We start from the raw sequence: 26,471 nt of genomic DNA, 5'->3' as shown, positions 1-26,471 counted from the left end.
ATTCCAGAGAAGCGATCAACAACGGTTGTGTGGAGCTGTTTTATGAATATCTAAGTGTAAGGCAAAATATAATTTATTTATATATATATAATAAATATAATTTCTGATGCTCACAATTTTAATGTTTTTACAACTGGTGTCCATGCGCAGCAGGTAGTGTCGCAGTCTCACAGCTCCAGGGGCCTGGAGGTTGTGGGTTTGATTCCCGCTCCGGGTGACTGTCTGTGAGGAGTGTGGTGTGTTCTCCCTGTGTCTGCGTGAGTTTCCTCTGGGTGACTGTCTGTGAGGAGTGTGGTGTGTTCTCCCTGTGTCTGCGTGAGTTTCCTCTGGGTGACTGTCTGTGAGGAGTGTGGTGTGTTCTCCCTGTGTCTGCGTGGGTTTCCTCCAGGTGCTGCGGTTTCCTCCCACAGTCCAAAAACACACGTTGGTGTGAGTGAGTGAATGTGTGAGTGTTGCCCTGTGAAGGACTGGGGCCCCCTCCAGGGTGTATTCCTGCCTTTTGCCCAATGATTCCAGGCAGGCTCTGGACCCACTGCGACCCTGAACTGGATAAGCATTTACAGATAATGAATGAATATCAGTATATTAAAATATAAATTGGTTGCTGCAAGTATAAAAGCTATCTCACACTCTGCCTGTTTTTTTTTACCAGCATTTCTCCTGAAAATATTCTCTATCGTTTCTTTTTGTTATTTATCTGTTATGACCTTTACATTGACCTGTTGCAGCTGAGCTGGACGGTTACTGAGGGCTTCATGAAAATCCACTTGACCTTAAATATCAAATGCGTTCACTAGATGGCGCTGCCCCCATCCTTTTAGGTAGGTTGCCTGCATCTGTGAATTTGAAAACTTAAACATGCCCCACCCATGACAAGCATTTTATTGAGCTCAACCAACCAGAAAAAGTAAATAAAATAATTTAAATAGATTTTAAAATATGTTCAAACACGTTCAATATTATTAATATATCATTTTAATTAGACACCACCTGCACAATGGAAAAAAACAACCTATAAACAAACTCTATTTCTCTCTCTTTAAATTCTTCATTTGTATTTCACCGCTTTTGAACAGTTCAAATATAGCCAGCAGTGCATACATATTTCATTTTTTTTATAAAATTATAAAATCTTCATATATGTACATAAAAACACTTGACATATAAAAAGAATGCAGTGCTCATGCTTTCTTCTGTTCACAGTTCTTTCTTTCTTGGTAGGATAGGGTTAGGAGGCATGCCAGCACTGCTAGCAAAAAAAAAAACAAAGTAAGAAGAAGAAGTTAAAATTATTTTTTTTGCTAAATATGTTCTTAAAAGCTGGCAGACGATAAAGGATGTCTTAAATGAGATCTGCAATGATGGCACACTGAAGAACATAATTAAATTGAGGATTCAGGTCCTGATGTACACAGCAGCACAAAGTCTCTTAAAATGCAGGCACTTGGGTGTATCTGTCTGAGTCGCTGCTGTCTCGAAACAAGTCCACCCGCAGAGTGAGCTCCTTAAAGGCCGGCCGAAAGCTGGGGTCACTGTCCCAGCATTCCTGCATTATCTCATATATCTAATGGGGAAAAAAAAAATCAGACAATTATTTATGTTCACCTCATTTACTTTTGGAATAACTCTGGCTCATGGCAATAGTGAACCTGGCTGCCAGAGGTTTAAAGGATTGGTGACTTACCTCTGAGGGGCAGCCCACAGGCTGGGGTAAACGGTTCCCTAGTTTCAGGAGCTCAATGAGATGATAGACTATAGTCTGACCTTGCTTGTCTCCTCCCATCATGCTCATGAAGACCTGAACAGAGTTAGAGGTAAAGTGCTGTTGCGCAAGATTCTAAAACAACGGCTTAAGTTGTTTAATTTGAATTCAGGGAAGGCACACGCTGAGACCAAATATAACTCGTTTAAATTAACTATGAAAAAAATGTGAAGAGATAAAACAGAAATGACAACGAATAGTAAGACAGAGTCTGAGTGCTTGAGAGAGTGATACGTACGGTAGGAGGGCTACAGAGCTTGTCACTGAGAGTGAAGAGTTCATATAAAACAACTCCGAAACTCCAAACATCTGATGCCACTGAGAATTTGCTCTCTGTTAAAGACTCAGGAGCATACCTGCAAACCATTTAACATCCTTAGAAACTTCAGTCTGAACTCTATACAACAATGTGCCAAAAATAAAAGCAGATTCAAGACTGGCTCTTTAAAAATTCAAAATCAATTGCAACTTTCACCTGTAAAATATATGTAAATGAATTAAACTCATGAACGCTTACCAGAATATGGGGCTTTCTCCTGGCTCTTTGACCTTGTAATATTCTTTGTCCTGAGGCAAGACCTTGGTCAAACCGAAGTCACCAATTTTCACCCGAAACTCACTCTCCACCAAAATGTTTCGTGTGGCCAGATCTCGATGAATGTACCGTTTGTTTGCAAGATACTCCATACCCTGTGTCAAAACAACATAATTTGATGCCAATAACGAATCCACACAAACATATATATGACTGAGTTAATGATTATATGTAAAGCAAATCTTTTTGCAATCTTTAATACCTTGCATATTTGAGAGGCATAATGTACAAGCTTTTTGTGATCAATCCTTTCACGATTCTTGTTGAGGTAGTCTCGCAGACTACCGTAAGGTAAATACTCCATTACAAGCCGAAGGTTTCTCCGCCCTGGAAGAAAACCGCACTTTCAGTTCTGTTCACAGAAAACTAAGCAGCTTGTTAGGCGTTTAAGGTGGAAAGTTCATAAATGGATCTAAGCAAATCTAAACATATGAGACACCATAAAGACTACAATATGAAACACGCTACAAACCTACAAGCAAGGAAAATTAAATCAAAATTAAATAAACTAACATGCGTCTTGGGTGATTTAATTTGATTCAGGACTCTACAGACCTGATCTCTGAATGTAGTCTGAGTGAACCAAATATAATGCACCTCAGAGACACATTCACACTTGTATTTAGTGCTGGCCGCTTATGAGCTGGTCGCTCAGGACACATGTTAATGCAATGGCCATAGTGAGATTACACCAGGACTACTATGACATTAGTAGAGTTACGCAATTGTCTCTTTGCCCCACCTGCACCGTAGCAAACGCCTTTGTATTTCACAATGTTCTCATGCTGAAGCGACTTGAGGATCTCAATTTCTCGCTCAAAATCCCGCATGTGCTCAGTAGTGCTGTGCTGCAGCTTCTTTACTGCCACCACTTCACCAGTGTTGTCCTGCAGAGGGTCATATCTGCACATCTCCACACTGCCAAAATTTCCCTACAGAAATTACACAGCCAGTTATTGATGTCATTTCATTATGAATCATTAATTAGGGTGAAATAATTAAATATAAAACTTTGTACCCATCCCTTATCACAACAAAGAATAGGACGTAACTTGTGGACATAACCATTAGATGTGCACCACAAGCTGCCCCCAAGCATGCTATTTTTAGGTACAAGTGCAGATTTGACAGCATTGAAAAACAACTTATTATTGATTTTACTGATATTTATTATTTAGCTGCAAATAAAGCATTTTTTCATGTTGTTACAAACATTCCCACTAGATGTGAATTTGTAGTGATACACCTAAGATGAACTGATAAAAACCAAATCTAGGGATGCACTGATTTTGAATCTTTTGGGCGGATACGATAACTGATAATTAGCACCTTGGAGTAACCAATACCAATATTATTAACCGATAACTTAATTAAAGCAAATTCACTTTCGATTAAAGCACAACAAATTATTTTGATTGTGGTTTGTCATAGGACATGCCTTTTCCTGAGTATTTGTACATTTCTGTACTTTTCAATTTTATCTTTTAAGTTAATTAGTTGTAGTTATTTTATATTTTTATCAAAGATTTATTACTGGTTCCGCATTTATTGTTTCTAGAGGGGTGCAAATTACTGCAGCACCGGGTTTGTTTTGGTGAGCGCAGCATAAACTGTCTCAGAGCGAGTCAGGGAGAGAGAGACCATTTGAGCGAGTGTCTGTAATGGTTTATCATCGTGTTTTAGTAATAAATTCAGATGCTGAATGACACTATATATATTTTTGTGTGTTTTATATAAGAAGGGCTCCTGCAATGTGGTGGTTGAGAGTATCTTTTGTGTAGTTTAACCTGATGCATGTGTGAACTGAGCATCACTGATACTTTAAATTAGATTTCACCACAGAGAAATTTAATTGCGAGAAACTTTTCTCTGTAGAAACTGTAACCGTCCACATGACACACATTAGTTGTGTATTTACAGGCATCAGTGTATATCTGAAAGCACAAAAACGACGTCAATTTATTGGTTGCAATATGGGCTAAAATTCCAATTTCGGACCGATAACATAAAAACATCCAGATATCCGCAAATGATATATCAGCCGCAGATATATCGTGTATCACTAAACAAAACTCATTAAAAGCTATATGCACCCATTTTATGATCAGATTTGACGAATAAGTGCTATTCATGGATTCTATTTTGAATGCATTACCTTGCCAAGTTGCTGTAAGAAAATCAGATGTCTTTCTTCAAACTGCACTGGTTCCTGATCCTCAAAGGCCCCTGTGGCAAATGCAAGTCCCGTTCTACTGGGCAGCAAGTCACTCTCCATCATCATCATCTCATAGTCTACAAAGGAAAAATGATCATTTATCATTATAAATGCTCTACAGTGACAGGACTTCAGACATGTCAGGCTTAAGGAGGACCGATGGGTTTAAGATGGAACTGACAGCACTTAGCATTTCAAGGTTCTCTTCATGTGTGGATTGTTATTAAGGGATCAGCACTATTGCTATTGACTGGCATGTTCGAACATGTTTTCCAAATGTTATGTCCTTCTTATAAGCTTTATGGAGAACTATAAACTGAAAAGTCATAACAGTGGAGATGAAAATTAGAGAAAGAAAACTACAGACCTGGACATGAGAGACAGTTGAGGTCACGAATGATTGCTCTGAAGGATGACCTAAATGCTGGCTCATAGTCCATACAACTGTTGATCAAGTTGGCCAGTTCTGTCCACTTGGGCACAGGCAGCTGGTGCCGGTTTTCATAGAACAAGTGTTTCTGTAAGGAAATATTCAGCACAAAACTCAAACATTGACATTATGTGGATTTCATCTACAACAGTGCCTCAGATATTTAGTTTTTCCTCTGTCCTCTTTGTGATCAAACTGGTGATTAGTTAGCATAAAACAACTGATGTAAAACTATCATTCAATATACATTATTAATTAGAACAATAAATGATATAGAGAACCGGTGAGAGTTCTGTACCAACACATATGTTTCCTAACCTTGGAGCTGTCCATGTTAGCTAGTGGCTTCTCTCCGCCACTGCAAATCTCCCAAAGTGTCGTACCAAAGCTCCACTTGTCCGTAGCAAGGCTGAGGTTCTTTGGATCCACAATACATTCAGGAGGCACCCATGGAATTCGTTCCACCAAAACTAGAACCGGGAAGTTAGGTTTCAGGTTAAACATACAGGTTGTACAGAAAAATAGAAGCAATTTATTAGGTTCACAAAAAACACTGTCATCCTTTCTGACCTCTACTGGTCAAAGGGGGTTGACATAATGTGGAGGCAAATGCATAGACAGATCCCAAGGGAGGCTGGAGCCCCTGCACTTTACCCTTCGACTGCATAAGTGCTTTTTTGGTCATTCAGAAGAGCAAACTTAAAAAGTAAAAGTAAAAATAGACTCTAGGATTTTATTCCAAATGCCTGACACCTTTAATAATTACAAGCCAATCAGGCAGCTGTCAGGGCTGTTGAAACGAAATCCTGGGAAAGATTTTTACTTTTTGGACCGGAATTTGGTGAACACACATTACACACTGGGTTTTGGCAACACACTGCTGAGCCTCAACCTGAGAATATAGTAGATTATGTGTGTGTGGCTTCAAGAAATTAATCAATCCCAGACTTGAATGAATCATGAATCAGTACATTATTCAGGTAAGTAAAACATTTATATGACTGAGTCTAACAGGCTACTCCTTTATTTAGCCCAATAAAGCTACATTTATTAGTAGGCACATTTTAAATATGGACCTGTATGCAGAATATATATATTCTGGGAGTTATAATAGCCCATTTCTCATGCCATGCCATCTGGGCTCAAAGCCCATGCACTTCAACAGTGTTGCTCTACACAGACTTCTGTCTGGTTAAATACATTGAAATCTTGCCCTGAACAGTTCTAATGTTGTTTATGAAATGTTGTGTTTGAAACATCTCTCACAAAGTGGTGAGTCACATCCCATCTTTGCTTGCAAAAACCAGCCTTTAAATGGAGGCTCCTTTTTGGACCCAATCATGATACCCTCACTTGTTATCAATTCACCTGCTTATTATGTTTATGAGTTTTTTAAGATTCAAATGTATTTGGAATATTCTATGACCCCCCCCCCCCCACCATTAAAAATAATAAAAACAGCTTAAAGAGAATTGACACATCACAGATTCTGCTGTACAAAAATGTCCCAGCTTTTCTGGAAATGGGGTTTTGTATTTGTCAACGGCAAATTATTAATATTCCTGGAATAAATATATGATGCCAAAGACCCAGGTATATGTGCTTTGAAGGTTCATGAAGGTCATGCATTCAGTAGGGCATGAACAAATCCAGATCTCACATAAAGGCAGCATGCATGCATGAAATATATTCTTAAAAACGATTTCATTGCATCTGGTATAAACACAAACCATTCATGAAATGTCCCTGGATATTTGCCTGAGCACTGAGCATTTCTAAGTATATATGGGGTAATCTCTGAGGCTTGAACACTTTTTAAGTTGCATAAATACATTTTTACACTAGTTAAAATATAGCCATCCCCACTCCCATTGGACACTTATTCAACTGTATCATCCATATTACACACATCGTACACCCACAATCACACACCACAGCTAACACCGACATATGCTCCTCTTAATAATTTAATATGCATGTCAGTATAAGTTGAACAATATGCATGTTATTAACAGACTGCATGATTACAAACAGCATTACAGATGAAATAACTAATGTTATTATGGGAGATGAGTAGGTGGCATAGAACAGAGTGTGCCCTTTTATACCCCTTGAGCCCCTGCACCTAACTTCTCTGTGCGGGTGCCTGTCTATGTGATTCTATTAAACATTTCAAAATGTGAGACAAACTCACTTTCTCTTGGCAGCACAGTGATGCTGATGCCTGGGTCACTGAGTTTGATGAAGGGAGGATTGCCCATTTTTCTGTCTTCCTCACGGATCAGAAGGACATTTTTTGCACACACATTCCCATGGGCTAGGTTTTTCTCTTCCTGTGTATTACATGGGCAGGCAAATGAATATCAACTTTGTTTTTTTGTTTTGAAAAAAGGCAATCACTGCACTTTAAAAGACCACTTACAAGAAATAGCATGGCCCATGCAAGCTGCTTGGCCACTTCCAGTTTCCACAAGATATTGACCGAGTTCTTGTTTTTTTTCAAGTAGGTGTCCAGGGAGCCAAACTTCACAAACTCCTGCACCATAATGTCTGAAACAGCACATGACACAAGTTAAGCAACCTACTGATCCAGAAAGAATAGCACAGACTAAGGCTGGTCAGTAAATACATGCTGCTCCAGGGGTAATGGAGAAGGTTGAGTAGAGGGCATAAGCTTAAATGTCTAGCTTAACACGCTGAGAAGTTATATGATACACACGTACTCTCTTCGCCACACACACAGATGCCGTAGGTGAGTGCCAGATGCTTGTGGGAAAGCTGACTCATCATGCTGGCGGCCTCAAAGAAGGACTGCAGACAAAACCAGAAAATATATAAGTATTGACTTTTGACAAAACTGATTTCAACATTGGACTCACAATGAGCATAATCCCAATAACCACCAAAAATAACTTGCCCACAATATCATTCAAGACTGTGGATTTGTTTCCTTATTTTCAGACCATTCTCAATAACAGACTACAGAACTTCCCAGTGGGTAACCACATAATCATCTACTCTAACCCTGAAAACAGCATTACCATAGGGTTATGTCCTTAGTGCAGCCTGTATCACCTTTTACACTCACAACCTCATACTCTTCTAATACTCTTAGTGAAGTGACCAGGAAAACAACACCTCACACTCTTCACGTAAATTATAAGGATGTAAAGAAGGTGAATGACAAATTTTCTTGGGACTCCACATCACAAAGTAACTGATATGGACTATACCACCTGAGGAAGAAAGCTCAGCGGAGGCTTTTCTTCATAAGAAGGCTTTAAAAGTCCAATCACCCCTCTCAGTGCTTAGTGAATTTCTACAAGAGCAAAGCAGGGGGCATTGTCTGCTACTGTGTTACAGTGTAGTACACCGGCTGCACTGCAGAGAATCTGACAGACCTGGCAAGCATAGTTAAGACTACACAGAGGATTGCAGGAACCCTTCTTCCCAATCTGGATACAGTTCTGCAGTCATCTGGGGCCGAGGAACATTATTAAGGACTGTATTTGGCTACTTTAAAGTGCTAAGTATCAGTAAATGATGGCCTATTACACACCTCTGAATAGTTTCTGTGCGCTTTATCAAGGACTTTAATGATGACATCTGTCTTGTGCATCTCGCCATAGTCACCGAGTTCTTTCCGAATTCCTCTGAATATCTTTGTGAATGTGCCCTGGCCTTGATTCTCCCCCTGGAACAGAAAAATGTGTTTAGTTAAAATGTAGATGATGACAAACAGATTCATTTCATACGTTTTTTACTTTTTATCCAGTGAGATCACAGTTCAAAAGCATACAGCAGTAAAACATGGGCCAAATCTCTGTTCTACTTTTTTATTTTTTAAATTATGACTTAATAAGAACAGAGAGTGCTCACAAACTCAAGGTCTTCTTTCCTGATTTTGTGGAAAACCATCTGACTGATGTTCTGCCTCTGCAGTGAGGGTGAGATAGGAACCTCACAACCCTTATTACTTCGACACACAAGCAGACTTGACTTTTCTGCAAAAAATAAATAAATACACACACAATCATAATCTGATCATTGTCTCATGCAGTGATAATTAATGAGGACAGGAAACTCAAGGTTATAAATTATTTCAGCAAATGAAATATGTTCTGCCATCTAATTTATTAGCACACAAATTCAAGTGCAGTACTAACCTCTGGCCTTGGGAGGGCAGCATTTGCTGAACTGAAAGGTGATGCCATCTGATCTCACTGTCTCCTTTTGGTAGCATTTGAGCAGCTCCTGCATGCTTCTGAAGGTCCTCTTAGTCCCACTTAAAACATAATCCCCATTGTCTGACCTACTGATCAGACAATGTTTGTATTCCACCTCATCATACATCTGAAATGATTAAGTGGTTAGAATTACCTTGTCGTCAAGGGTTTTCCAAGAAATTCACTTAATTGAAGAACCTAACCTGTATCACAAGTTTATTAAAGACTTAATATTGACATACTGATTGGTAATTCAAGGTTTAGAAACACTCAGAGGTCAAAATTTCACAACTGGATGTGACTATATTTTGAGAGCTCTGATAAATGCATTCTGATTTGTCAGGTTCTTTGATTTCAGCCAGCAAACATACCCCAACAGCGAAAGTCAAGAAGAATTTGTTGTAGTCTTTGGGGCTGCATCTGAGAACAAACATTCCTCGCTGGTTTCCAGCCTTGCGTAGTTTACTGATGGAATACTCCATTCTATGCAAACATTCAGAGAAAAATGTTGTTAAGCCCTAAATTTCATTGAACATAAAAATTAATTTATTCATTCATTCATTGTCTGTAACCACTCATCCAGTTCAGGGTAACGGTGGGTCCGGAGCCTAACCGGAATTACTGGGTGCAGAGCGGGAACAATCCTTCACAGGGTGACATACACTCACATATTCACTCACACCTATGGGCACTTTTGAGTCACCAATCCACCTACCAACTTGTGTTTTTGGACCATGGGACAACACACCAAACTCCTCACAGACAGTCACCCAGATCGGGGCTTGAAACCACAACCTCCAGGTCCCTGGAGCTGTGAGACAGCGATACTACCTGCTGCACCACCGTGCCGCCCAATATAAAAATATATACTCGACAATACCATTTTTGGTTAGCTAGCAAATGCAACATACTAAGGAGTATTTCACTAAGGTATACTATCTGATTAGCTTTGTTGAGAATACTCATATCTCCATGCGTAGAGGTTAAGCCTTACGATATGGGTCCATGGCAGAAGTTCTCAATGGCCTCCTGTAGACGAGGTGGCACAACATCCTTGCAGAGGTAATGGTGGCCATCGATGGTCAGCCTGTAGTAGCCATCGATCAAAGACACGAAGGACAGAGCCTCAATCTGTGAGCTGAACTCCAGCTCCTGACACAAAATATAGCACAGATACATATGTACATTAGTAAACAAAACTAGATAATAAAGGGGCATGGGGGTTGGTTTGTAAGAAGAACAATAAAATATTTACAAAGAAAATTATAGCTGAAATATTGTATTTCCCTGAGACCAGAAATATGATAAACATTAATATCCAAATGTCTCTATTTACAATAGGAAAGCAATCTCTTTCCCAAAATTCCATTAATATAAACAAAACCCATTTCAAAAACACACTTACCAGGGTCTTGCCATCTTGTTTGTTGATGGAGACGACTCTGCTTTTGTTGGAGCCCTCTATGCTGGCTTGTCTGATACTAATATCAACGATGTGAGGGAAATCACAATATGTCTGCAGGTCCTGCACAGGAAGTACAAGCATATATTTTGCCTTTTTTGTACACTATCAAAGCATTTCATTTTGACTGAACACACATGAAAATTTTCCTGTCAGCAAAAACCTTAAAATAACATCTTTGTTTTTACACTCAGCGTCCATTTTAGCAGCTTCTCTAATCATATGGGTAAACTTTGTAGTTCTAGAAATACAGACAATAGTCCATCTGTTGCTCTGTATACTTTGATAGCATCCTTTCCTCATGCAAACACAACACACACTAGCTGCATCTGTGTCACTGCAGTGCTGAGAGTGGTACACCTAGCCAATTAATATCTGGTGGTGCCAACCACAGGTGTACAGGGGCATAAAAATTAGGCAAAGCAACCAAGTATAACTGTAGTATTTTAATGTGTGTGTGTGTAAATGGACAATGTGTATAGAAACAAAAATGTGATTTTAATGTTTAATTGCTGAGTGTAAAAGTGGTTGATGCAGTTTTCCCAGAGTTTTTGAAAGCCTCTATAAGTAATCCCATGTACAAGCTCCACATTTGACATTAATAAAGAGCAAATTAGCTGCTGCTATCATATCAAACAAGTGCCATTATGGAAAGATCAGCCACAAACTAACCAACATTTGCAACTAATTATTGCCTACAAACATAGAAACCCTGCAAAACTAGCCTATACTGTTTCAGTATCTCTGGCACATTTAATTTGTGTGAGAAAGTAGCTCATTACTTGAGCATCTGTTAATTTAACTTTAATTGGTTTGTTTTTAAAGAAAAAATGTCGTTATCTTCAATTCTCACACTGCACACTTACAATGTCTTCTTATGGCTGCATAAAATGCTATCTGAGAAAGCCTTTAGGTGCTTCATACACAAGCCAGGTTATTTTGTGGGATTTCAAACCGCTCTACAGACATTTTTCCCTCTTGCTGCCCATGGTAAATGACAAAGAGTGCTAAACTTCACAGTGTTGTGCTAGGCCAAACCTGGAATGTGACATTCTATGGCAGTGTTTCCCAAACTGGTCCTCAGCCTGCATTTTTGCAATTGTGTTGAAGCCAAAATGTGCAAGGCTGCTAACAAATCAGGGGAACCCCAAGACCTGGTTAGAGAACCATCACCCTTCATGCTGACTAGGTCAACACAGATTACTTGCAAGCCAACTCAGCCAGCTCACCTCTGGCTTGGCATCTTTGTGCTTCTCACGGCACCACTGGATGCCTTTGTCTGCAGAGACAATGATGGTGACTTGGCCAGCTGATGGTTCCTTGACCTGGAAGTACTCTGTGAAGAAGCCAGAATCCAGCGCCTCCAGGTTGATAAGGTATTTAAGCTTCAAGTCACGAGCTGTGGCCCGACATTGACTGAACTGCAGCAACACCTTCCGGAAACGGTAGCGGATGCGTTTGCGCGTCACAATGTGGTATCCCTGGATTTGTACTCGCATGTCCTTGGGAAGAAAGGACTTGTAACTGCAGACAAAAGTCAGTGAAAAGAGTGAATCTGCAGCCTACTTAGGAGATTCAAGACATTTTTGAACAGCAAATGTTCAAAAGATTTAATCATTCTGAAACCTTAAGAAGCACGTAGGTGGAAATAAGGAACTCTAGATAACAACCAAACAGGATATCAGTAACAGAAATTAGGTCATTCACCCTGGTATCTTACATTAGGGAAACAATGAGTTCAGAGACAAGGTCAAGTGCTGAAAGATAGAACTGGTTCAAAAATTCATACCTAATGGCATTGTAAATATCTAATGATGAGCACTGCTTCTCTTTGGCCATCCTCATCATGTCCAGAACAGCCATACCAAGGCACTCTTCTTGGGTCTCATGGCTGTTGGACAGCTTCACCCAGCCATTTACAAAGTCATTTCTCCACTGCAGAGGAAGTTAAAATAAGGAAGAACATAGACTTAAAAGAGGCCTAAACCCACAGATATGTAAATGATCATTTGTAAACCTTCATAAACATTTGTGCATTGGACTGAATGACTCTGCAAGGTTCGCTATGCCTGGCAGGCTGTGTAATGAGGTGACGAGAGAGCAGCGGCCTCATTGGAGTCATAAAACGACCCAACTGGCAACACAGACAGACTAACCTTGCATGCCAGAGTCCAAGGTTTCTGTTACAACTTGGCAACACTGCTATTCCCAATTTTATAATCAGGGAGATGAACATTCTGAAGTTTGCAGCGATAAACAGAACTATTTTAATGCTTGATTTGCAGGAGGATAAGAATTCACACTAATCTGGTCTTGCGTTTATAACTGTTTTTCTTCTTTTGGCTCCAGTCTCTTCTTTCAGCTATTCAGCTAATTATCAGAACAGCTTATTCTAAGCAAAAGTCGAAGTAATACATGTGAGTCAGCAATGGTTGTACTCTTGGTTAAGACTAGTTTCTTGGGAACATATCCATGACAATCATTTTGTGATGTTGTGCAGCAATATTCAGGAAGTAACCTTTGAGTGTAAAGCAGAAAAGCATTTACAAATGCAGCTTTTACCAAAAAACTTACAGTGCTTACACAAATGTAAAAAGCTTTGTAGAAAGAGCCAGAATCTAACCAGGTCTAACCATTGAGACGACAGCATTTTTCCCCAGAGACTGGCTTTTTCCTAACACATAAATCTATGTAATCTGAGCAGTTCAAAGTGAGTACAGCTCCTGGAACAATGCAGCTTAATTCTAACCTTTTCTACAATTATGTGGACTCCACAGGACAGCCCACTGCTTGCTTGAGACTTCAATTCACAGCCAATATTTAAAAGAATTTTATAAAGCTGCTATGCTGTACAATTAATTTTTCCAGAGGTTACATATGAAATTTATTGATATCCCATTCTTAAACCATAGGGTTAATTGTGACGTCGACCCACCTTCTGCAGCTATAACAGGTTCAGCTCTTCTGGGAAAGCTTTGCATAAGGTTTAGGAGTGTGTTTATAGGAAGTTTTGGCTATTTTTCCAGAGGCGCATTTGTGAGGTCAGAACTGATTATATAATTCCCCACATACTGTTCCTAACCTATATTTACAGGTAAACGATTAAACTGAGTCTTGCCACTCTAGAAGCCTCAGAATCCTGTAGATAGTCCAAATATTGGCCCCACTTCCACCAATATATATCTAATTGCTCCATCATCTATGACAACTTCTCATATGTTGCCATTTTACTCAGCTCTGTAGCCCAGTCCCGAAATGATGGTGATCCCACCAGTCTCCAACTCCTTAATATAACTTGTCTCCCAATAATTAAGCTGGTTTGAATCCAACTTAAGTATTTGTCCTGAATATTCAAGACAGAGGGTTCACCTAATATAAACAGCCTTTGACATAAAGGGATTTGACAACCCAGGATATCACATTTAATATTTATATACCCCAGTCCATATGGACTTTTTTTTTTTTTTTTAATCACATGACAGTGATTAATACTGCAGAGGAAACTTTTGGACTGAAATTTACTGTCCATGAAGAAATAATTTAAGATAAGTGATGTCATTTTAAAGATACACACAGTAAAATGGTGTTCTCTGAGCTTATGAATAATTTGTAGACTGTGATTTGGTTATGATGATAAATTGCATCCTTCTTAAAGGAACACTGTATTATATTAACCTCAAAATATGGCAGAGGGAGCAATGAAGAGAAAGAGAGACCACACAGTTAATACACTTTACTTAGTGTAGGGAGCAGAGAGAGACAAGACACATGTGTTTTCTTTTCTGGACTAGTAAGTAATAACAGGTTGTTACATTTTCTTCATATGTTGCTGTCGTTAGTAATATGTTTTGTTGAGGAAAGTGTTATAATTAGGTTTATGAGAGTTACTGATGAGTGAGTCAGGGTTTGCTAACTTTAGCTGGAATAGTAAACATTAGACATTGACATACGCATTAATAATGCTTTTTTGTAGTTGTTGTTTGGTTGTAAAGGCTAGAGTTATCCTTTTTTGTCAGTGGAACACAAGATTTATTGAAGACAGCGTTATGATCAGGTTTTTGAGAGTTATAGATGAACGAGGGCAAGTGATAGTTCTTGCTAACTTTAGCTGGATAAGCTCACAGTTTACTGATTCTGGTAATAAGTGCTTTTCTGTTATACTTTGTTTGTAATTACAGTATACAGGCCAATGTATATTTTGAAAGATATATACCTTTTTATTTCCATGTAGTCAACAACATTTTATTTGATTACCCACATTCCCCAGGCCAAATATTTATTAACAGAAAATCCAGAGAGCGAGACTTGACACTTGATTTAACTAAAGTACTGTAAATATTAATTACACTCAGCAACAGGTAGGGGGAGACCAGGAGACAAAACAAGCCACAGTATTCCTTTAAAAGTTGTAAGGATGTCTTCGTTAAGAGTGGAGAGCATTATCCAAGGTTGGGAAAGCTTCACAAGACCAAATCAAATTTATTTGGATAGCGCTTTTTCAACTGATGTTGCCACAAAGCAGTGTCACAGAATTCCAGTGTGAAGACGTGTATGTTCACTGGTTGCTATAGATATCAAATAAAAAGTAACAAATTGATTTTGGACAGAAGACTGTATATGCCTCTACAATGCACCATTTTACATCAGACTATTCTGAAACACTCAATGATTGAATTATGCTGTGTTCCACAGAAATGTTTTAAAAGATGTGGAATTTTCCTTTAAGAGTCAAATCACAGATGTGGCCTTCAGGGTAAAAGTCCTCAACACTATGCAGTGTGAAGTTGGCAGAATCAGTTACCTGGCAATCTCCCCCTGCTGAGTTCAGGGACTTGACAGGCATTTGAGAATGGCTCTTTTGAAGATCTGAATTTGCAGACAGAGCCACACTGAAAGCATTATTATACGCTAGGCCAGACTGTGTCCAGACAGGTGCTGTTATGTAATGTGGCAAGACATGTTAATTTCAGATGTGATTATACCCTAACTGAGAGAGAGAAGTAAACTGGGAGAAAATGACTAAGTCAAACATTTTTCTTTTTTAGACTAGTGTTGAACTTGATTTATGTTCACATATATTTCTTTTACAATTTAAAGATCTTATATATATTTTACATGTCTGAACAAAGTGTGGTTTTGTTTTCATCTTCTATTGTTGGTCAAATCTGAATAAGAGCAGGGTATATCTAACATGCATGTTGACCTTTTATTTACAAAACAAACGACAAATAAAGGATACCCATACTGTCTGGCTCCTATGAAAGGGCTGTATTGTTCTGTAATCTTTGGCGGCTGTTTTGTTTTCTACTAGTGTTATGATATATACTGTTTAAAATAAGGGACGCAGGTTGATGTTTAATTTTCCCTTTAAATGGCCATTATAGAGAGAGTGTTGTAGTGCTGTGCCTTGTGATAACGCTATCCCTAATTAGATGCTAATTATTCATAGATTTGTATGCCTTGACTGTCTTTTTGTAAATCTAAGCCTAGATTTATCTTATGAGCTTGCAGTATAAAAATAAACATTTGAGATCTGTGCAATATTGTTACATTTCTTGTGGTCTAGATTAGGGATGTCACAATACCAAAAATGTAAATGTCTGTACCAATACCACTACAATTCTACGATTCTCTATACCAATTTCAATACCACAACAAAAAAAATAAACCAATGAAACGAATGCATCCCAACATAAATGCCTTTATTTAAAGTCTTTTTCCAGCAAAAAAGTGCAATGTAGTTAATTGTTGTTGTTGTTTTTTTCGTTTGTATTGCTTACTCATTTCTAACCCAGTACTCTACTTCTTTAAATGCCAGACGTGTTTGAAGGTGGGAGCTTCATCCTGTTTCTCACACTGCAGAGGTCCGAATGGGCTCTGCTGAAGGTCTGTTTATCCCGAGAGTACTGTCGTGAAATCAAGTCTCACATATGCCTCTCTCTACCTCGCTTGCTCGCTCACTTAAACATGATTTGCACACACTCTCCCTGTCTCTCTCTCACAGACAAACACACACCACACACCATCATATAGGATGATGGAGCAATTAGACATATATTTGCGAAAGTGGGGCAAATATTTGGACTATCTACAAGATTACTGAGGCTTCTGGAGTGGCAAGACTCAGTTTAATCTTTTACCTGCAAATATATGTTGGGAACAGTACGTGGTAGTTGTATTATATTATAAAGGTTATAAGCATGTTGGAAAACAGACATGCCCCGTTTCCTTTCTTTTGTATGCCATAATATTACACTGACTCCAGTGGAGAAGGGGATTTGAGGGAAGAGAAAGGGGTAATTAAGATGTTATTTCATTGACCCTTATACTTCTATAGTTTGTAATATGTATGAAAATAGAAGAATAACAAAACAGTGAATCATTAATAAAGAAAAAAACCTCCATAACATACAACAAAATTATATTTCCTGAACATGAAAGAACATGAAATACATCACACTCAGATGTTATAAATAGTTGAATAAAGTGGTCCTACCTGGGCAAAAAGGTAAGACATAACATGGTCATCAAGGACAGGACTCTCAGATCCCTTTGTAACACCACATCGGTAAGCTCGAGAGCCTCCAGAGCTATACCACACAGGAAAGTAGTACCTGTAAGCAACAACATGATTAAGACACAACTGTGGCTCTTATCTAAAATAGTTTACATGAACGCCTACTGCATAATATAAACAGTCTTGGAGAAGCTTGGGAACAGTTTTCTAAATTGTTTTAAGGGGTAAAGCACCAAATGGAACTTGCCTGTGACTGAATGAGTGAGCACACACACTCACACTCACAGGGATTGGGGAGAAAAAAATATTAAATAAATAAATAAAATAAAAAAAGAGGCCCAGGATGTTTGAGGGAAATATTCAAAGGGTTCTCCATAAAAGGTGTGTAATTTTGCAAAAAACTAAAACTGAAAAAACTAGGCAGTTCAGAGCCATTTAGCAAAAATTGACAAAATACTGCCTATGGGGAAAAACACACCATACTTGCTGTGATGTCAGTACATATACATTTCACGTGCATAAATCACCTCTAGGCCAAAAGTGTTCCCATCCATTGTTTGAAAAATTAAACTGTCAAAAACATTATTTAGGCAAACCTGCTCTTCATACCAAAGAAAAATGTAAGAGTTGCTAGGTGTAGCCAGCGTATTAACAAACAGCTATTAAAGATTGACAGGTCTTTTTTATATATATTGTGTGTGTGTATAATTTATTTTTCACATATTTTTGCTTGATTTATTTCCACAAAATAATGTCTGAATTGGTCTGAATTCATGTTGACCATCATGTCTTATAAATAAAAATTCAGCATGTATTTAGATAAGAACAGTGTGCAGACAAAACATTTTATGCTACTTCAGGCACTCCCTTAACAGTCCTCACTTTAATGTGTTGTAAGTACCTAATTCTGAAGATCAAACTCTCTTTGGCCAACTCATCCAAATGAAGGATGTGGTTGGGTGATAACCAGACCCTGTCACTTTCTCTGTAAAGGCTGAACAGGCTGAAATAGACTGGAGAGACTCCTGTAAAGAAGAGAGATATTTCAAAAGCAGCATCAGAGCAGAGCCAGTCAAACAATTTAATTACTAACACAGCTTCAATTCAATTCAGCTTAAAATCTGAAAGTTATTATTAAATACACGTTCATCTATAAAGATCTCAAAGCCCAGTAAGCAAAATTTTACTTTTTAGAGCAGCCTAAATGTTATGCTCATGTGCAGCAAAGTAAATACATAATGAATTGTCATGATTAACTACCATCTGTAATTGTAGAACTAACAAGAGCACCTACTTAGTTATTAAGTTAAGCTAATAAAATGTAAAAATGTTTTTTATACTACACATTGTTATTATTAGCATGTTGTACATCATATCAATGTTATCATATCTTGGCATACCTCATTTAAACAAGTACTATATTTCAAATAAAATATATTTTTTATAACCAAAATAAGCCTCAGTAGGTGCACTTATGAAAGGTGTTGCGTCACTTTTAAACACCACTGAACATCTCACATCTGTACCATGCTCTAAGATAAATTCCTCCTTGATGAACTGTGTGTTTATATTAATAGAGTGTAAATAGAGGTGGACCGACAGGGTCCACCCAAGCACACACATTCTTAATGCCACCACTATCAAAACACATTTGAGCCAGTCTCTAGAAGTGCTGCTATTTTTGTTAATTGTCAAGCTCTGGCCAGGAGAGCCAACAGCTACTGGAACCTAACAGCTAGTTAATACAGTTATTAAGATGGAGACTATGGTTTATTTTAACATTTTGTAGTTCAATTGGTATCAATTTAATCTAATTTACTTATGTTGTAAAAGCAGACCAAAAAAAAATAAAGGCATGATTTTAAACTAAAACAGCAACAATTAAATCCTGCTGACCAATTGCTACTGCTTCATTTTTTCTATTTCTCTTACCGCACTCCTTGGCTGCATCAATGGCCAGTTCTTCAGCCACATACTCTCCTGGCGGATAGCAGAGTGGGGCACGTTCTGGTTCACTCTGGCTGCTGTGGTAGAGATGAATCTTCAGAGCAGTGGTGGACGGTTTTGCCACGCGTTCTTGCCGATGAACATCACCATTCTGGTGTGCTGGGGGGCAAGCGGCTGACTCCATGTCCGTTACCGACACGTGAGCGGCTGGGGGTCAAGGGGCAACATTCATCTAAAGACAATAGCAGATACAGTTAACTAAAAACAAATACCTATTTTTACTCTTAACCCATCACACAGTTTTACAATCATTTAATGGGTTTACTCTGATATTATTCAGAATTTTATAAAATTTGCATTCTAGTGAAATAATAACTGTTAATGCAGTTAACAGGCAGCCATTATGTATAATAATGGCAGTGTGAATGAACAAACATCTGCTGTGGTGAAAGGCTACCTGTCATACTTCAAGTATAATGGCCTCTAATTACAAATTTTAAGGGCAGCTGTGAAGAAGTCATCAGAAAAGCTGATACATCTAGTCAATTGTTGTGGATAAGGAGAGCACAGACTACTTGGGGAAATACACTGCAGAGGCGTTGTGGTTGTTGGTGATGTAGCACGTAAAGATCACATGGAACTGGTGGCACTAAGCATGCATTAACGGTGCCAGTGGAGTAAGGTATGGCCTTTTACACCAGGGAAGACAGCTGACCACCACCATTTCAGTTTCACTGCAGTACACTGGGAACTGTCCACTGTGAATGTTGTGGTCTTCTGGGGGTCATAATTATTAAAGAACAGGTTAAAAGTGGGCTAACAAAGTATGCAGAGCCACTGGTGGACTACAATCTGCAATTGCAGAACAACAAAGTGTGGCATATTGGAAGTGGAGATGATGAAAATGGACAAAGCTATTGAGATATAAGCAGCTGGCTGTAATTCTATTGCTAATTGGTGTTATTTAAATTGTTAATATTCCATGTTATCAAATATTTACTATTAAAATACTATTTACTATATTTACTATTACTATTTAGTCTACAGATTTTGTGGTATAAAAAATGAATGTTCTAAATATAAAAACAGACAAATAAATACAATGCATTTTATTTATCATTTCTGAATCAACTTCAGCATCAGTATTCGTTTTTGCTACAGCATTACTCATTCATCTTTTGGGTTTCCCTTTTACTGTTTTGACACTCACCACAGAGCAGAGTGTGATAACAGTTACCAGAAGAAATGTACTCACAAGCAAACCAATATCTTTCCACTGTTGTTTGTTGGTTCATTGCCTTGAAGTTGCTCGATTAATCATCTGTACTATCGACAAGCAATATGTTTTTTTGTTTTTTACACTTTTTAAATATAAAATGACACATAAAAATGACAAAAGCCAACTACCTTCTGAATTAAATTACTTAGGCTACATCATGTCAATGGCCAGCTACTGGGAAGTGACGTAACCGAAGGAAACCACAAAGAGCACACCTCCACGGTGTAGTCACAAACTCCTGACACTGCCTGAGGAGCCTTGAGATTAGCAGCTCATAACATCACTGCCCTAGACCAACTGAAACATTTATTAGCCTTTGGGACAGAGCATAAAACAACCCTCTCTCTAGAGTATGAACAGCTTAAATAACAAAAGCTGCCACTGGGCATTACTGGTAATGTACTTACCAGGCAGAGCACAAGATAATATTCAGAATAAAGAGGGAGAAGGAAAAAATGATGGGGCGGGGGACAGGATGCTCAGAGAATGTGGCTTTTGTGAGTACAGTGTACAAGGGCACAATGTAAGCAACAAACATCACAACTAAAAACAAACAAAAATATAATTTATCATTAGAGATGAACCCTGATGAATGGCTTTAATCCAAGGTAAATTACAGTCCCTGTAAGTTCAGAAATAAAACAACAAACTTCAAAGAAGCTAGAAATTACGGCCATTGTGGAAAGTGCTCATTGAAAGACGCCCTTCCTTCGTCATGCTAAAATAAGCAAGCATTAGCGACAAACTCAGTTTAGTCAATGAGATCTTTCTTACAACAGCAAACTCATTTCAGTGGTTACAGAAAGGGTAAACCACACAAACTCTGATCTCTCACCCAACAAAGTTTATTTTGTTCAGATGTAAACAACGCATGTAGTGATGTGGCCGGGAGGATACAGGCCTATAGCGTTGTTGTCTACCCTATTGCGTGATCTGCTGAAAATAATTCACACATAAATTTCAAGGTATATAAAATCCCTACGCATTGAATTCATCAAATTGGGGGTTCTTTTATTAAGTTGTCTTTATATGTTGCTTGTTCTCATTACTTACAAATTAATTTCATACAGCCTGCATAGACAACTTAGAGACACAGGCTATTAATCCATTCCAGATTTTGCTCAGATTGTTTTTCATCTTAACAGTCCACATTCATAAATGTAAGTGACCTGGATCTGTCCGTAATGTAAAAGACTCAGTCTCACTTTGTTTATGGGGTCCCTAAACCCTGTGTAGTGCACAATGTAGGTCCTAAAATAACAGATTATACAACCGGGTACTGAGCAATTTGTCTAATACAAACACACTTATATTCAGCTATCACTTCCACAGCTCTTTTAACGTCTATGTCATTTTTAGGTGCATTAACCATAGTTTAATCCCCCACACAGTGCACTATGTAGGAAGCACTAGATCATCTGAGACACAGCACGCACGTCAATGCCAGTGATAGATGCTGTCTTTATTTAAAAACACTTGACAACCTGCATGCTCCATCAAAAGAGGGTATGAATAATCATATTCAACTGAAACTACTGTAATGCAGTGTATAAAAAACACTGAATAAACATCATACTTCATTCTAGGTTTTTATAGTGTTTTAAGTTTGTGTGCTTTGTATCTATTCTTGGTGTCTTGGAACATCATAATATTTATATTTACTCATTCTCCTCACCTCCGGCAAATGAATATACACAGATCAACCATCATATGGTGACCACCTCCTTGTTTCTAAGAGACAAAATTTTGAACATTGACTTTAGAAATATACCGAGCTTGTTTTCAGCTGGTGCCATACATAATTAAAGTGCAACTCCAGCTCTTACATTTTAAATTACTGTAATTCAAATCTTGCTTTTGAAGAGCTGTTTAATCAGTCAGACTGAGATGGTATGTGCATTAACCCACTGCAACAATTCCATGCTGCAAAGACGTATGTAAAATTCCTGTTCTGTTCTCAATCAATTCGTTGTCCAGATATCCATGATAATAACTAAAGAATTTTGCTTTTTTGTCTATATTTATTTTGCTTAATCAATGTAAGAAATGCACAAAAATATAGATAAACGAGACACAATCAGCTTCAACTTTGACCAGTCTTTCTGACCCTAAGTGTCTACTTACCTAATGTTTATATATTTTATAACAGTATACAATAAAAATTACTGATCTTGTTATATACATCTTAAAAATCACTAATAAACATTAAAAAAAACAAATTACATCAGGAACCAGTTACTTGCCAAACACTGAGCACACATCCAGCTCTATTGTTAAATCACATTGATGGATATTGATTAGGCACGCACATGTTAAAAATAATTAATAAACAGTTATAACACACATACAAAGAGTATGACTGACCTGTTGCTTGACATATACTAAGTCCACTGACCTTTCTGGCTACTTGCTTTGCCTTCTCTATCATTAAAAACTGAACTTGTTATTAAAACTAATTTAGAGTATAAGCTAATGGTTTATTGATGATTTTAAACTCTTATGGCCTAATTAATGACCACTAATGAACTCATTTAAAAGCATTGGTTAAAGGGCTTATATTTAATAGCACACTAAAGGTTCAGTGTTTTGCACAATATTAAATAAATAAAACACAAACACACACACACACACAGAGAGAGAGAGAGAGAGAGAGAGAGAGAGAGAGAGAGAGAGAGAGAGAGAGAGAGAGTGTCAGCCCCAGCCTTCGTGAGTCTTGTCTCTCACAGCAAAGCGACTCGTTTCCGCCAGGAGAAACTTTCAACAACTGATATTAAATATGGTCTCTGTCATTCTACCCGAACTATACAGTTCATTTTACAAGGCAACTAACGTTACAATGAGGTCAAATACAGCCCATTCTCCACAAAACCGCCCTCCAGCAAGTCTGAAAGGAGCCAAAGGCCCAGTTGTCATGTGAAGTTCTCGTGGACAACTATCGTTAATATTGACAGCTAGCAGTCAGGATCTCTTCACATTCACGCTCTTTTTACTTTCGAGCTTACTTAGATTTGAAGGCAAAAGGCGCCAATTAACGTAATTAAACGACCACGACATTAATTTTATTCATGCATCTTGCTGTAAGTCAACGTTAGCTACGGGGCTGAAGTTGGCTTCCTCTTCTACAGCTTCTTATTAGGATTTTCCGTTCCACCTTAAATGGTGCAGCACTTTCACGCTGGCGCGTGCAACAAAACACGGATAACGTTAAGAAGAAATTGCCGAGTAACGGAAAACAACTTCAGCCCCATGTCTGTTGGAACATGGCTTCAGTGTTATCTGCATGAATTGTCAGACTGAAATAAAACTTTCCTTAATGAAAGAATCACTACTAGTTTCTCAGGTTAGGTCACGAGACAGTGGAGACACATTTGATACGCCTTATTAAAGCACGGTAATGTGGTTTAAAGCCAACGGTAACGTGAACTCTGACGAAAAGCAGAAGGTAAAGAATCAGGAATGTTTAGCAGAGCTGTAAACTTACCTGGTGTTTTGGCGTCGCTAGGCTATGTAGCAGGGTTAGCCAAGCCGCTCTTTTAACGTGAAATTCCCCACTGAAATGTTGACCTAATCCATTTTACTGTTCCGTAGTCCAAACGTGTTCGCATATGCCACCTTCGTGACATCTGAATTTCTTGAGTTTCGATGCTGGACAGACTGGCCAAATCACTGTCGCCGTTTGCTAACTGAGCTGGGTAACTTGTCTTGACGTTCACCTCTATTATTATGGTCCGCAAATCAGTCATACACTGAAGATTCAGCGGTTAAATACGATGTATTGACATAAATTACTTTATCCATCGTGACAGCAATGGTGGTAGATATATCCAAAAACGACTAGCATGTTCAATAATCAGAGCACGCTAAGATAACACGATTTCTAGCTCCAATATGAACTTTAACTCTGGCTAGTGGTTATGTGTCGTTTGTGAACGAGTCGATTCTTTGAGTCTTGCTTTTAGGTGATTGTTTAGATCTGAGACAAATTTATGTTGGGAATCGGCTCTTTAAAGTGGGGGTTGGGATCCAGAATCGGCTCTTTAATGTGAACGTTTTAAGTCAGAGTCGATTCTTCTAAGTTGACGTTGTTAGCCAGCGTCGGTGCTTTAAAGTGAACGTTGAATTAGACTCGAATCTATTAGGTGAACATTGGCAAGCAGATCCTGTACTTTTAGGTGAATGTTGGGAGCCGATTCATGCCATTAAAAAAAAACCCTCGTTATATCCTTGGGTGATTCCACAAAAGAACCAGATACTCATTGGTGCTTTAGGGTTAATACGCAAACAGTCCTCCAAATAATTCAGGTCAGACTTTTTTACCCACAGGGACGAAACAGTCAAATAAAGGGCAGTTATTAATTCCTAGCACGCAGGGTTAAGTGGCTGTGAAGGTTATTGCGCCACTGTTAGTACTTCAGCTGTTATACGACAGACTTGGGGCGTTAGTCAGGCATTCTTTCAGTCAGTCTACCTATGTGTGCGTGTCAGCCTTCTCCTAAATCATTAGTCTGTCCTTCAGTATATATCAGTATATGTCAGTCGATCCGTTTACCAGTCAGTCTGTCTTTCCGCATACCAGTTTATCTTACTCTTTGTCAATAACTAACACCAAAACATCAAATGAATGTTAATACTACCACCTGTAGGCAATCCCAATTATCTGCAGCTGTAGGGAATTAACCTGAATCCATCCGCCAGTAACAATTTTTTAAATTATTATTTCTATGAAACAATGACTCAAGCAAAAAGTACCTCTCCAGAATAACTCGAGTAGGAGGGCAATATGCAGATAGAGTCACTGAGGTGAAACATCTTAGTGCAGAGTACTACTGTATGTCTATGGTTTAGAAACATAAACGCATTTTAATTCAGAACTATAGATTCATCATCCAAGCTACAATTAACCTGTGTGAGATTTTACGGTGATGAAATCATAACACATCAGAACATTTTTTGCTGCACAGTTCAATAAAGACATTACTGATGATATATACAATGTGTACAGAAATACAAAACATAAATCACTTTTAGATTTTTCACTTAAGACCACCAATGCATATTATAACACCTATGGTGTATTTCAAAGTAACAGTAAATGCAGCTCATTACTGTTCACGGACTGAGTTGGCGTGTAATGAAACACTACAGCTCTGTTCAAATAAACAAAGGGGGGGGGGGGGGGGGGGTGGACGACTGCTGACGTGCAGACTGACCAATTAAATGTTTACAGAGAAAGTTATCGACCAATAACGGTAGCTCTACCGTCAGACCGTCCAATCAGAAGATTTTAGGCTACTTCTCCACTCCCCCTTCTCACTCAAGCGAACCAATCGGAGTAGGGGAATGCGGGACTAGTTTGAACGAAACGCTTCTCACAATTCTATGTAAGCTCTAGAAAAACAAAATCCCCGCGGACGTTTTTGAAATTCCGCGCGGACATATTACGTCTAAAAGAGGCCATGTCCGGGTAAAAGAGGACGTCTGGTCACCCTATTTTTACACAAAACGTGAAATATATTGGGGCGATGCACTTCTATCAAAGAGTAAAGCTAATGTGTCAGTTGCTCTTCCAGTGGCCTTCACATCTGAAGCTTTGTTTAAATACATTTTTTCAATCTATATTCTAAATCTTATATCACATGGACATTTTTTTCCCCACAAAATGCATGTCAGAATCTGTCACAGAAACCTACACATGTGATTACGAAAAAGGTGACTGCTTTCAAATTCTGACTCAGACAATTATAGAGATTGGACATTTGTCAATCAAATGACTGCAGGTGAAAAAATCTATTAAATATGTTAGATCAATATAACTTTACACTCAGTCAATATAACTGAATATCAGACAAACCTAAAATGGGACATTGTAGACTCCATTAGGGGTAAAATTGCTAGCTACTTTGGCCAGTAGGCTAATATTGTGTCTTAGTTTGAAGGAAAAGTTTCTAAGAGTGCATTTAGTGTGGTCTATGCCTTAGTACTGAGAAAATGTTAATTTTCCTTTGGTTGGGTCACAGGCAGGTCAGTGTAACTGACAT

The 26,471-nt window shown here is 38.4% G+C and overlaps 1 protein-coding gene across 1 annotated transcript; it reads right to left on the bottom strand.

Annotated features, from left to right (window-relative positions):
• Positions 1 to 991: 991 nt before the first annotated feature.
• Positions 992 to 24,634, bottom strand: LOC136676379 (tyrosine-protein kinase JAK2-like). Its single transcript, XM_066653343.1, has 24 exons — positions 23,915 to 24,634; positions 19,140 to 19,386; positions 18,109 to 18,232; positions 17,187 to 17,304; positions 12,480 to 12,625; positions 11,920 to 12,214; positions 10,634 to 10,753; positions 10,223 to 10,380; positions 9,600 to 9,711; positions 9,169 to 9,355; positions 8,882 to 9,006; positions 8,562 to 8,696; positions 7,726 to 7,813; positions 7,425 to 7,552; positions 7,197 to 7,335; positions 5,321 to 5,472; positions 4,940 to 5,090; positions 4,513 to 4,649; positions 3,100 to 3,289; positions 2,560 to 2,684; positions 2,280 to 2,452; positions 2,001 to 2,118; positions 1,685 to 1,798; positions 992 to 1,564 (listed from the first exon to the last, which is right to left on the bottom strand). Exons 2-24 carry the CDS (start codon positions 19,336 to 19,338, stop codon positions 1,430 to 1,432), a joined length of 3,369 nt encoding a protein of 1,122 aa, XP_066509440.1. The 5' UTR covers positions 19,339 to 19,386; positions 23,915 to 24,634; the 3' UTR covers positions 992 to 1,429.
• Between the last annotated feature and the right edge of the window lie 1,837 nt (positions 24,635 to 26,471).

This window comes from Hoplias malabaricus, chromosome X2 (genome assembly GCF_029633855.1).
Source record: "Hoplias malabaricus isolate fHopMal1 chromosome X2, fHopMal1.hap1, whole genome shotgun sequence".
In the NCBI taxonomy this organism is placed as follows: domain Eukaryota; kingdom Metazoa; phylum Chordata; class Actinopteri; order Characiformes; family Erythrinidae; genus Hoplias; species Hoplias malabaricus.
This window is presented reverse-complemented; position numbering and strand designations above follow the sequence as displayed.